The 13172-nt window shown below is 33.3% G+C and overlaps 1 protein-coding gene across 3 annotated transcripts; it reads right to left on the bottom strand.

The window, feature by feature from the left end:
* Positions 1-1077: 1077 nt before the first annotated feature.
* Positions 1078-10759, bottom strand: LOC18035664 (V-type proton ATPase subunit a1). Of its 3 annotated transcripts, XM_006424602.2 has the most exons (18): positions 10292-10759; positions 8803-8847; positions 8210-8332; positions 7934-8041; positions 7137-7250; positions 6870-7043; positions 6569-6706; positions 6178-6285; positions 5931-6038; positions 5661-5809; positions 4740-4893; positions 4239-4399; positions 3403-3609; positions 3111-3294; positions 2934-3017; positions 2238-2431; positions 2095-2154; positions 1078-1835 (listed from the first exon to the last, which is right to left on the bottom strand). In XM_006424602.2, exons 1-18 carry the CDS (start codon positions 10433-10435, stop codon positions 1631-1633), a joined length of 2460 nt encoding a protein of 819 aa, XP_006424665.1. In that variant the 5' UTR covers positions 10436-10759; the 3' UTR covers positions 1078-1630. The 3 variants fall into 3 exon arrangements, with proteins under 3 accessions (XP_006424665.1, XP_024034587.1, XP_024034586.1); XM_024178819.1 differs by lacking the exons at positions 8803-8847; positions 10292-10759 and having other exon boundaries at positions 8168-8250; XM_024178818.1 differs by lacking the exons at positions 7934-8041; positions 8210-8332; positions 8803-8847; positions 10292-10759 and adding an exon at positions 7406-7517.
* Between the last annotated feature and the right edge of the window lie 2413 nt (positions 10760-13172).

Here is a 13172-nt window from a genome sequence, read left to right as displayed (position 1 = left end):
AATAATAATTATAACAATAATTAATTAATAATTTTTTAGTAATTCGTAATAATCCAACCCTTTCCGATTTTAATTCCAAAACAAAGTAAATATATCAATAGCAATACAGTTCATTTTGATTCTAATTCCTACAGCTCAAACAAACAACTTATTATGATTTCGATTCCAACTCATTCTAATTCCTATTTAATTAACGCACTCATAGAAGAAATGTTATGTCTTTTAAAAAATACATTATACAAATGGTGTTAAAGGAAAGTTGGAATGAGAGTAATTAAATTTATCGAGAAAATATGGAGGGTAATTAAATTTGAAGGGAAAGATTTGATAAAAATAACATGAACTTGTTCCTTTTTTAAGATTCTTTTGAGGAAAAAACTTATTTTTTCACTTTTCTATTTAGCACTTAAGTAAACAAATAAATATTTAAAAAGTAAAATTTAAAAAACCTTTTGGTGATTCTCTTAGGCTTAGAGTCAACTAATAAGGTGAATTGAGGCTATTTGAATTTTTTTTATGTGACCAAAACAAAAGAAAAAAAAAAATTACAGCCGTCCTAAGTTTGCGTCAAAAATAATTCTTCGACTCTATAAGCAAAACTTAAATCATCAGCTGAGATACAAAAGGTTATTGTTATGGTGTTTTTAACTTCAAGAACTATTCAGGAAAAAGAAATAAGTGAGAAATATGTAATGTGAATCATAAAGGGGATGATTGACCCGTGGACTGCGGAATCAAATACAGGAATTCTAATTCTATGGAGTAGGATACAGAAGGCCTCATGGCGGGACCATTTGCCATTATGTGATTGAAAATGTAGAATTGAATATGAATTCACCGATAAAGAGAAAATGTGTGGGAGTCGACTTGCACTAGTAGAAGTGGCCTTACTGTGGTCATGTTTGGCCACAATATCCAATTCTTCGTCTTTCTTCAATGCCCTGATGCACGACTACCTACTTGTGATACGAAGCAATTCTAACAGAATTGGGATATCCACAACAATCCCCACCAAGCATACAGTAGCAATATTAACAGATGAAGCTGAGAATGTAAATGAAATTATTATTCTTGAAGTTCTCTGTAAATAAGCTGTATAATTGACGAATCGATAGTTACATTAGAATAAGACAAAATTTTAAGTTTAAAATAAGGCTCAAATTCCGGTGAGTCCATGGCAGCAAGTGGGTTTGTGTAAAAACTATAGATCTAATTCCCAGTCCAACAAAAATGGCTACATGGTATAACGACTGCCAGTTCATCTTTACAGTAATAACTTCCCCTCCCTTTGCTCTTTTCTTTTTCTCATTTGTGCAAAATAATAATTAAAAATCAAAAAATACAAACTTCTATGACAATAGCTTAACATGACTGAAGCAGAAATTCTTTTTTACCAGAACCTCCAGAGAATGAGCCATGATTCCATGTTCCTAAGTCAAAGTGGTGCTAATATTAGAGCAAACGATCCTCAGCCAGCGACAGCTAATATTAGAGCAAACGATCCTCAGCCAGCGACAATGGCATTCTAATCGATGTCCATCTTAAGTGGCTTCCAAATTTGAACATATATCTGCCTCCGTTTCTTTCTCAAGAAAAAAAAAATCCAAAAACTGAAGGATATATGATAAACCTAATCTTCCTCATCATTTATTAAGGCAAACGAGAAAGGTCTGAACTTGTAGCCATCCCCATGGTAGAATTTGTTTTGGAATTCCACCCAATGAAGACGCAATGCATGTAAGAAAGCACTGAGAGTCTCCATCATGAGCAATATGAAAGCAGTGGCAAAGGCAAAAACTGCCAGCCCCACTAACCGGATAACAAGGTTATCATACCTGCAATAATTTCCTCTTGTATGTCAGCACTGACCAAAAAAAAGTTGTTCAGCACATTGATAAGAATATCATAACTGGGTGATTCCTATCTCGATCTTCCATAATTGGTAGAATGACAAGATCAACAAATATTTTTTTCATTTTCAAAAAAATATACGCTGTATCCAGAAACATACAAAGTGCAAGTCATAAAAAGAATGAGAGGGAAATCAAAAGGGCAGAAAAACAGTGTGGCACAAGGTAAAATATAAAAACTCACCCCCAGGCAAGGAGGAGCACTTTCTCATAGAAAACAGTTGATAATTCAGAGTGCGCCAAGCTGCAATAGCAGTAATAGATACCAATTAAACAGTTGCATTAAAACAGATCTAGGTTAAACTCAAGGATTATTCAAAGCTGTACCTCAAAGCCCAGAGTCGAAGGTATGATGCCGTGTTTGAGACAGCACCTAGAACAAACTCTATAGAGTGTATCATTTGGTGCACAAATATCTCACTGAAATTAAAGTCCTCATGATGTTGTCGTGCAGAATCGGGTTCTACCTCAAGATCCATCTCAGAGGTGCCAAGTATCCCATAGGTGCGACCTTGAAATCTCTAGAAAAAAAAAAAAAAAGCCAAGGAAAAAACCAAGTTTAGAATTTGAAAGAGAGATAAAATGAATATGTAAAAGATAAAATCAAGAAATCTAAAGGAGAACCAAAAGAAATTTAGGTAATGGAGATGGATAGGCACCGAAACCAGTTCCTCAATTTCCTCACTATTTCATTTTACAATCGAAACAGAGATCACTAGAATGCTGACAAAATTGGAAGCAAACATGCACACTTAATAATCCATTTTAACAAGACAATCCAAGGGATCCATCAATTACACATAACAAGAAAGAATATATTATTATATATGGCCATTAAGTTGGACTCTGATGTTTTAACTTATAATAACATGGGAGAGGGTCGAGAAATTTTAAGGAAGAAAGAAGAAAAGACCCATTAACATTTGCAATAGTCATGAGATGAAAGTCATTTATGTTCAAAAATTAGCTAAAAGTTTTCGAGGAAACATGTAAAACAATTCCACAAGTGAAGATCCATAGTACCTCCGTGTGAAGTTTTCTTAAAATAAAAGGTTTTGGAAACAGCATCCATGGAACTGCAACTGTAGCCAAAAGCAACAATAAGATCTGCAAAATTCAAGAACGAATTGATTAGATCTGAAAGTAACGAAATTGTACATACGTACACTTTATAAATAGATGAAAGAATAGAAATCATGCCTGAAGTGGTCTCTGGCCCCAAAACAATTCATTCTCACCAAGATCATCAGTAGGACTCAAAAACATGTAGATCATTACATGGTAAAGGTCTGCCTGAGAACCAGTGCACCACTTGATGATAATGAGAAGCGATAGATAACCAAAGAGACTGTTAAGAAAGATCAACTGCGGCACAAACTGGTACCTAGCACCAAGATACAAAATAACTTCACTTTCTTGCCTAGGAATAAAGAACAGAAAAGAAGAAGCAGGGAATATAGTCAGAGGAATAGAGGTGGATAGAAAGACAAACCTAATATCCAGTGAGCTGCCAAAAAAGCGGGCATCAAAGTAACTTAATATAATTCCAAGGTTCATCTGAGTCACACCCAACAAAATAGACATTTTCATTTTGAGAGAGTTCAAAAATGGCAGTTCTGAACGGCTTCCACGCCAACTGGGATCAACACCAAATGGATATGGCTCTCGATATTTGACTAAACCAGCAGTGTAGGCATCACTTATAAGAGCAAACAAAACATAAAATAAGCAATCACAGAGCAAAACAAAGAAAATACTTTTCAGATATATCAAGACGTATCCAAGATAGGAAAAAGTATAATAAAATGGTGCAAAAACTCATCCTAACAAGTTAAAATTACTATGTTATTATTTAACTTCTACAAGGTTTAAATTATATTGCAGGGTATATGACTAATGTAGTTTCTTAATCTATAACAAATTAACTCTAGAATAATCCATATAAAAGTGCTGTACAACCATAGTTCCCTGTTGTTCAATCAAATACTAGTTAAGCAAAAATCATCTCTCAAGCCCAGAAAGAAGATGACAACAGTACAACCCTTAGGTCCTTTTTGTCCTTCTGATATATCAAATAACATATTAACATCAATCCATCCTAGGGGAGCAATTTTATGCCAAAAATCCTGAGCACAAAACCCAAGAAAAATAATCCTAAACAAATGCTACAGCTGCCCCAAAAAAGTAAATTGATCATTTTAGGCTAATCAGAGTCCTAGACAACATATCAACAAATAAAAGCTTCAGGTAAAGTATGTAAAGATTAAGCATGTTGTGAACTAGCATATGAGAATTCTACTTAAAATTAGAAGGTCCAATAGCACATACCTACAAGTAGTGTCCCGGCATCTATAAGCAGACCCACCAAATATGTGATAAGGAACGGAGAAAAATTCATTGTAAATCAGCCCACAGTAAATTGAGAAAAGTGACATCAAAAGTAGTACGTAGCGCCCACCAAATAGCATCTCCATAAAGCTTCCAAGTTTCTATGTACAAACTACCCAAAATCAACTTATTGATATGCAAGTATTTCATGTCAGAGTGAAATATATGCAACATAACTATGCAAATCACTATCAACTATCATATAAGTAACAATCACAACATTGTGATGATAAATTATTCCAAAATATAAAAGCAACAGCAAAATCAAAACAAATGATAACAATTAATCTTAAACACTGATGCATTAACTGGCTTGTAACATGAGTGAATAAATACTTTGAAGCAGGTTTTCCCCAACTGAGAACCATAACTCATATTACAAGCCAAATATACTTGACACATTCTTTCAAACTTCTAGTGCAAGAATTTGGCAGCAAATACCTGATTACCGAGCTTCCTTTCCCGTGCTATTAGGACTAATGCTCCCAATAACAAGCATATTCCATGACCCCAATCCCCAAACATCACCGCAAAAAGAAATGGAAATGTAATAACAGCGTAAACTGCAGGATTTGCCTCTTGATATCTAGCAACACTGCCAAATAAAAGTGTTACATTATTCATCTGATCTGTTACATTAGATGACATAAATAAATAAATAAGAAGTGCAGAACTCATCAGCTCAATAAATCAATACAATTATTTTAATTGATTCAGTTTACCAAAATTTAGCTACAGTGTAATATCATTAGATAGAATTTCTGATCCTATAGGATTTGTAAGATTTTTGGAATTAGGGACTTTTTGACATTTTCTTTGTGGACTTCTTGTCCCTCTTCTATGTACATTCCTTAAACTCGATATACTTATTTTGTCTCCGATCATGTTAAAAAAAAAAAATTGGTAACACCAAGTATGAGAGTGAAGATGGAGTCAGGCTTCATCAATTTGGTTAACCAATTCAGTCTAAACTGACATCAAGCAGTCAGCTATCACCACCAGCAACTGAATTATATTATCCATTGAATCAGTTCTTTTAGTTTGGAGACACAGAGAACCCGATTTCAAACAATAAGTTCTCCACAGAAACTGATAAACAACGAACAAGAAAATGCATTATCCTTGAGTTTGCTGGTCATCATGTAGACAAGACATCTCATACACCCGAAATCACATACCAGCAAAGAGCATTTGATAAAAATTATACCAGGAAATAACAGTGTCAGAGAAAAATATCGTACACAAAACTCATTATTCAAACTCACATTCATTCATTTTACAAGTCACATGGTGGTCCAGTTGAAAACAAATCTTTTTCCATATAAAAACCGGGGAAAAAGTAATAGCAGCATGGTAACTAACCCATATGCATCAACAATTTCTTGAAAAGCATTTGTGAAACGGTTTGTTCTAAAATACGTAGGAGGCGATTCCATAGAGTCCATTACGTGAAATATTGTACCAACTTGCGAGTTGCTATCAAATGTTGCACGTTGGAGAACCTCCTGAATCTGTTAAATCATAAACCAAATTCTAATTCATCTCTCTTCAGAAAATATGCAAAACAACAGAGAACCAACTAGCGTGTGTAAATCTATACAAAATTAAAATGGAAGAGGCACGCTAAATTACCTGAGCTTTTGCAAAAATAGGACACCAGCCCTCTCCAACAAGACATTTCTTAGTCACATCGAAATTCAGCATATTCAATGTATCATATACAGCCTTCTCTCTTCTTACCTGGTGGGGGAAAAAAGTAGTCAATAGGATTTTGTTATCACTGTTTCAAAACACCATAAACTATTGTCATGCAAACATCAAATGTGTTGACAGCTCAACTGAAGCCAAACAAAGGAAAAAAGATAGAGCTGCATCTCACCATATTCATCCATTTTGTTAGATGAAATCCAATGGAAGTAAGTGCCTTGTTTCTGTGGCGAATGCCAGCATCCAATGTGGCTTCCAATTCAGAAAGACGTGACAGAACCTGCAAATAAAAGCTTGTGTCAACAAAATAAATAAATAAATAAATGAACAAATATTCAGTGCACCTCTTTCGTTTTCTTTTAACATATAAGGTTGCAGTGTATGACTATGAATGTAAGCAAAATTAGATTAAAATTAGTTAAATTCTGAAAGGAATTCCAAATAATCCTGTACAAAAAAACCATTTACGGAACAATGAAATGAAAATAGAGATCAATTTGAGCAGAAAATATTTCTTCCATGCATGAAATGGAATCTGCCAGCTTTGCTAAGAACACGCTTACTTCTCTAATAATTTGCCTCTGTTTAGTTAAATCTTCAGAAACAGGATAGCAATTTGCCCCAAACGCTTCACAGATTTTCAAAATCTTTGTTCTTGCCTGCTCCCCTGAGAAAAATACTACAAATATAGTTTTCTCGACCTGCAACGTGAATACCAGAAGTCAATTAGCAGATAATTAATTAATCTTTATTGTAAATGACTAAATAAATCTTCTGATCACAAAAGGTGGGGCAAGTGCAATACAAGGTGAAAAAATATGCTAAAATTAATATGCAGTTAATATTAATAAGAGAGACTTAAACCATTTCAGCTGTTACAGGATCCATAATCTCTTCATCAGCTGGTGCCTGATTGAAAAGCATATTGCCTCTTGTAGCACGAAACAACATTCTCTCAAATCTAAGAACTTTGGATTTGCAAATAATCCCACTGATAAATCTCAGACCAGACTGATTTGATGGCCCAGCCCTAATATCCTGCATAATGAATAATCTATAATAAATAAAACCATCTGATAAATGTCTGAAAAGAAAAGAATTCAAAGGCAACGTTGAAAAATCAGAAGATACCTGTTCAAGTAATGATGCTGTATCGGCATAGTCATTCATTGAGTACACATTCTCACTTAACTCTGTTTCCTCAGCAACTGCATGACCATTACTTGATACAAGAAAGCCACCAGCCTGAAATTGCCCCATAAGATAGAAAGGGCATAGAAAAGTATCAATTGTCAAAAGTTTAGAGCCAAGTTATAATTTTATCATTTTAAAATAGGTTAGCTTTGTTAGAGACATTTGAACTGGACTTTACAGAAATTTAATTAAGGATATATCATGACCAAGAATGAGAATTCCTTCATCAGCCAAACAGGTTAAAGACCATAAGTTGATCACTTATGTATTTGTGAACTGTCAAACAACTTTTGGCAACAGCAATGCAGAAGTAGATGCTAGAGCTTCTTCCTAAAATCCATCTGATCACAAAAGAAACCATTTCACAAAAGAAAGCATTCAAACACATCACCTGTCTGTGCTAATTTGAAAGGAAACAATATATTTCAGCAGCTAACCCCACAAAAGTACTTTGTTTTCTGGTTCAGCGTTTGTAATCAATACTAGAAGCAACAGATAGTCAACCAACCCAATAGCTTAGTGGTACTAATAGTGAAACCATTCTCTTCAGGTTAAATCAGATAAGCTTCATTGTGATAGTAGCGACAGTACATGCGGTGAGGGTAGTTTGAGACGAACAAAGATAAGAAAGATAAACATGTGTGCATACCTAGGATGCCAATTTAACCACAAAAGTAAATGACAATTATTCATAATATATTACCCTAACTCAAATAAGCAGCCTAAATGAATACCTTTTGCAGGACCATTTTGAACTCTAGGAGCTCATTATATGTTTGTCGAAGCTTCTCACTGTTCGAGTTTGTTTCAATTAGCTCATGCTCATGTTCAGCAAGTTGAATCTGAAATTGGGGAAAGAAAACACTGTAAGATTTCATAACCAAGATGAAGTGGTATCGGTAGATGCCTCCTCTAAACAAAAAGTTACAACTTCAAATGATTGATGGAGTAATAAACATGACCAAAACCTAAAACGTATCAACAACATGAGGGATGTTATATATATGAACCTCCAATTCCTCCAAGTCAAGATCAGGTCCTGAAACAGGATGCACAGAAGACTGAAGACCGGCTTTATTTATTTGTTCTTTGAAAAATCGTAACTTTCTTGACATCTCTCCGCATCGCTTTACCTGTCAAGAGTCATAAGACTTCAAACACCATAATACAAGGCAATACAATTTTCAAGTACAACATATCAAATTAACAACAAAGATTTGCAATAGTAAATGGTGATCGAATATTCTTGTCCAAAGGCAAACTGTGTTTTAAATACAAAAAAATTTACAAGTGGTTCTGATTCTGCAGCATTTTCAAAACATTCACGCTAAATGTTTATCCTATCTTTTGGCAATTACGAACAATAGAGCACAGATTATAAAAAATTATGATGACTGCACGTTACAACATGCGCTAGTTTACATTAACTAAAGGCATACATACACTGAAACAAATATAATCACTGAGAGACGGGAAACATCAAAAACTGCATATACAAAGATTTAAGAACAAATGGCTAATACAATACCAACTAACATCTTATAGTACGACAACATAAAAAATTTTGATAGCAACAATAGCTCTAATAGAGTTCAATACATACCTGATTAACAAATGTTCGCTGAAAGGGGCTTTTGTCAGAATTTAACTGCAAAAGGGGAAAAAAATCATAATGTATCTGATTCAAAACTACAAGAGCACAAAACTCAGTTTAACATACTAGTTTCAAGTTAAGACGAAAATGAAAATCCACAATTTGCCAACAATTAAAAGTAACCAAATAATTTTTTTAAAAAACAAAAGGAAAGCAGAAAGATCAGGCTCAGATGAGGTATACAAATGAACCTGCTAGGAGATACAATCTGAAATCAGAAAGAGAACATGAGTCAGGTACCCGAAAAGAACTTCCTTCAGATATATGAAACCCAGAAAAGAAGGGAGGAAAAAGGATAAGATAAAGAAAAACACTCATAGAGTCAGACTAAAACTTGTGTAAAGAAGATTTAATCCCGTCAAAACCATGCATAATTTATTCCTTTCAAACAGTCCATAAGAAACTTAAAAATGCTGTCTTCCAAGCTATCGATCTCTTTTCTGTTTCAAGCCTCAAATTCAAAACTCCAAGTTCCCGAAAACAGGGTCCAATAAGCAAACCGACCCAAATAGATTCACACTTTCCACTGATACGTATAAGGCGCAGTAAGTCTAAATGCGATTAAATTGCAGTTTACCAATTGAAAGATATCTACGTATCACAGTGCCTAATATATTGGCTCAAGAAGAGAGTGAAATTTTGTTTTGATTAATACAGAATACTCAAAGCAACCCTACATTTGCCCATTCTAGAGAAATTGCAGTCTTATTGCTTACAAAAGTATGGACTTTCAGCCATATTTAGTAAAGCATGCATCTGGATTCTGGAACCATACTTAACAATCAAATTTATGGATCGATCTACCCAAATTGGAAATGATCATTAACTTACATAATTAAATGCAACGACGAAATCCTGTTCCTTCACTTGAAACCTACACCTCTCATATCTTAACCATAACTGGCAAAGCTAACATGTCTGATATAAACCAGAATTCAGATAAAAACTAAGTCAAACCATGAAATAAAATCCTAACACTAAATAAACCATAAACCAAGAGTTCACCTATTAGTATTGAAAATGTGGCATTCAAATTCTAAATTCTTTCGCTCATATATACCTAACACATGTTTAATTAACAAGTAAATTCCAGTCCTGTCCTTAATTTCTCTCCATTTTCACAGCAAACAAACACGAAAAATACATTACTTCAGCTCAACTTAATCAACGCAACCTAGCCGGATCTGACTTAAGGCTAATGACAGAAAGAGCAAATAACAAAAATTAAATAATTAGCATTACTGACGCAGGCCGTTGAGCCAAAAACAATATCATTAAACTTCACACTCCAAAATTTTCCATTTCTCTCCTCCATTTTCTCATCAAACTAAACAAACTAAAATACTACCGAGAACAAGCAAACAGATAAACAATGCATAGATTCATTTCAACACAATTCAAGACAGCGACATCGAATCTGAGTCGACAGAACACTTACATCACGAAACTGCAAGAGACCGAGTTCGCCGAGATACGAAACGGCTCGTTGAGCAGACTCAACAGGAATGATGAGCTGAACAAACATCATCTTCTCCGACCGCATCAGATCCATAGGCGGTAAGTCGTCTATGAACCTGTCCATTTTTCTTTTTCTTTCTTGTTCTTCTTCTCGAGAACCAGGCAGAAAAAAACTTTACGTTCTTATTAGATCTAAGTGAGTTTTCTTTTCAGATCTAATAAGGAATGAAAGTGAGTTGCGTTTGGTGTGTGTGGGCTTAATTCTTTTTCAGTTTCTGTATTGCCATTTTGCAACTGTCAATTGAATCGAGAATTTCGCATCACTTCCATTTTTCAACGGGAGTTTTTCCGAACGGAGACTTAACGGAAGGGTTTTCTGTCATTTCACTACTTGTTGGGGACTGAAATGGAAGTTTGCGTATGAGACTACGGACATTAGACAAAGTCCAATGCGCAATAAAAATATATATTGTAGTAAAATACAGTCGGTGCGAACCAGCTCCGAACCACATATTCCATTACCAAAAGTTCAAAACTCTACCATTAAACTAATCCATCTTCGCATTTCACCCGTCTTATTAAAAAGTTTCAGTAACGCATACACACGCGAAACTTGTCTTTAATTTTTTTTTTCCTGGTGAGTTTATTAAATAAGAATAAGAATAGACTGAAATCGGAATGTGTAAAAATTAAAATTGACAAAAATCAGAATAAGGAATGCTAATCACAATTAAGTTGTTTATTTGAACTGATGTAATCGAAATCAAAATAAGATGGATTGCTATAAATATTTTTATTTTATATTAAAATTAGAACTGGAATGAATTCAATTATTATAAATTACTAAAAATCCTTTTAATTAACTTTATCATCATTAATATTTTTTATTTTAATTATTGTGATTATTTATTCAAAAATTATTATTATTATTAAGTATTGTTAATAATATATTAATATATTAATTAATGACAAAAAAATTTATCATCATTATTATTATATTAATCATAATATTTTTAATCATTAATAATAATAATAATGTTAACATTAATAGATTAATTAATTACACTTTATTATTATTATCATCATCATCATCGCCGACATCAATCATTGACACCGGCTGCTGCTACTTCATCATCACTGGTTGCTACTGCTGCTCAAAATGGGGCTGAACAACGACAACACTAGCGACCAATTGCTGCTCCACAATTGACGAAGACAATATTACTGGATCGCAATTGTTGCTGCTCGATTTGGTAGCGATGGTTTGGCTGCTGAGATTTGCTTAGTTTTTTGCGGCAATTTTATTTTTTATTTATAGAAGGGCATTTTAAAAATTTTGAAATTCTAATGGGACAAAATCGTCATTCTTGGGCATGGCAGACCAATTATCAACCCGGAATTTTTTTCCCATTCCTCATTATCAAATTGGAATAGGCCCCACAATTCTGATTTAGATTAATATCTCTATTTTATGAAATAAATATTATTAATAATTCAGATTTTAAAATAAATATTGTTAATGATTCGGATTCCGATTCACTAATCTACAAAATAAACACACCATCAGTGTTTTCAAATAATATGAGAATATAGATGGCCACGGCACGGCCCATTAATTGACCATATCAAGTCAATCATTTTGGGCCATACATCGTGCCAGGCTTAGGCACAACATGGCCATACCTAGGCACGTCAGGGTAATGGACATGCCCGAGCATAAGCCCATTAACAGCCCATCGTGCCAGCTCACATGCTCTTTTTTATTAATTTCTTGTGTTGTTTTGTTATAGAAAATAAAATACAAAGTTAAAAATTTGAAGTTCAAATTTAAAAAGTTAAGTTTGAAAATTTTCAGTGTCTTCTAGATTTCTAAATTTCATATTGATAAATCTATTATTAAGTGATTTAAGTTAACTTTAATTGAATGATCTAAATCATTATTAATAATTTAACTTTTAAAGAATAAACTGAATTATTACTCAATTAAATAAAAACTTGTTAGGGATTTTTAATCCCACCTAAGATCTCGCAAGTAAAAATATTAAACAAATAAAAAATAAAAAATATAGATCAAGAAAAAAGCCAGTCACATAGTAGAAGAGTTTACATAGTAAACTCTTATATTAGAGAAAAACCATGGCCAGTATAAACAACGAGAGAATAATTTACAGTGTGAAAATTTATTATAATAATTCTAGTATTTTCTAACACATAAAACTCCAATAACACTCAATCTTTTAATATATTTATCTTTTATCTTATACTATAAACAATTTACTTACATAGAAAAAAAAAACTAACTATTATACCATGTAAATTAGTAAACTCAACCTCCCTATATATAGGATGGACAAAAAAGTTTGAACCGGTCCTACCTAGGCTCCTGGGCACTAGGCTCGGCCCACATTATGAGGCTATGGACATGGGTAAAAAAATTTAAAGGCCCCTATGAATGAGTCTAGTTAATTTACAATTTATATATTTTGTAATTTTGTAAGCATTATTTATAGTTCATTATGTTGTGTTACTAGTATTTTATATATTAAACTGTTAGTTTATTATGTATTGGATAATCATCTTTAATTTTTTTTTTTTTTTGCTTTTAACTTTATTTTAACATATAACGGAAGCACAAGGCCAACCTAGACACCTCTAGGATTGGCCCAATCTTAGCCCGTCTAATTTTGGATGGAATTTTAGAGAACATGGACATGTTACCAACAATTCTCATAATTTGTCATCCCTATTTATATATAATAATTATTTTTTATAGAAAAATACTTATTGTATGGGAAGTACTCGTTTCTTCATACAAGTTGTTATATTCCTTTTTGAATAAGTTAAGTCCCCAAAAGAAAAAT

Source organism: Citrus clementina, unplaced genomic scaffold (genome assembly GCF_000493195.1).
Source record: "Citrus clementina cultivar Clemenules unplaced genomic scaffold, Citrus_clementina_v1.0 scaffold_8, whole genome shotgun sequence".
NCBI lineage: Eukaryota > Viridiplantae > Streptophyta > Magnoliopsida > Sapindales > Rutaceae > Citrus > Citrus x clementina.
This window is presented reverse-complemented; position numbering and strand designations above follow the sequence as displayed.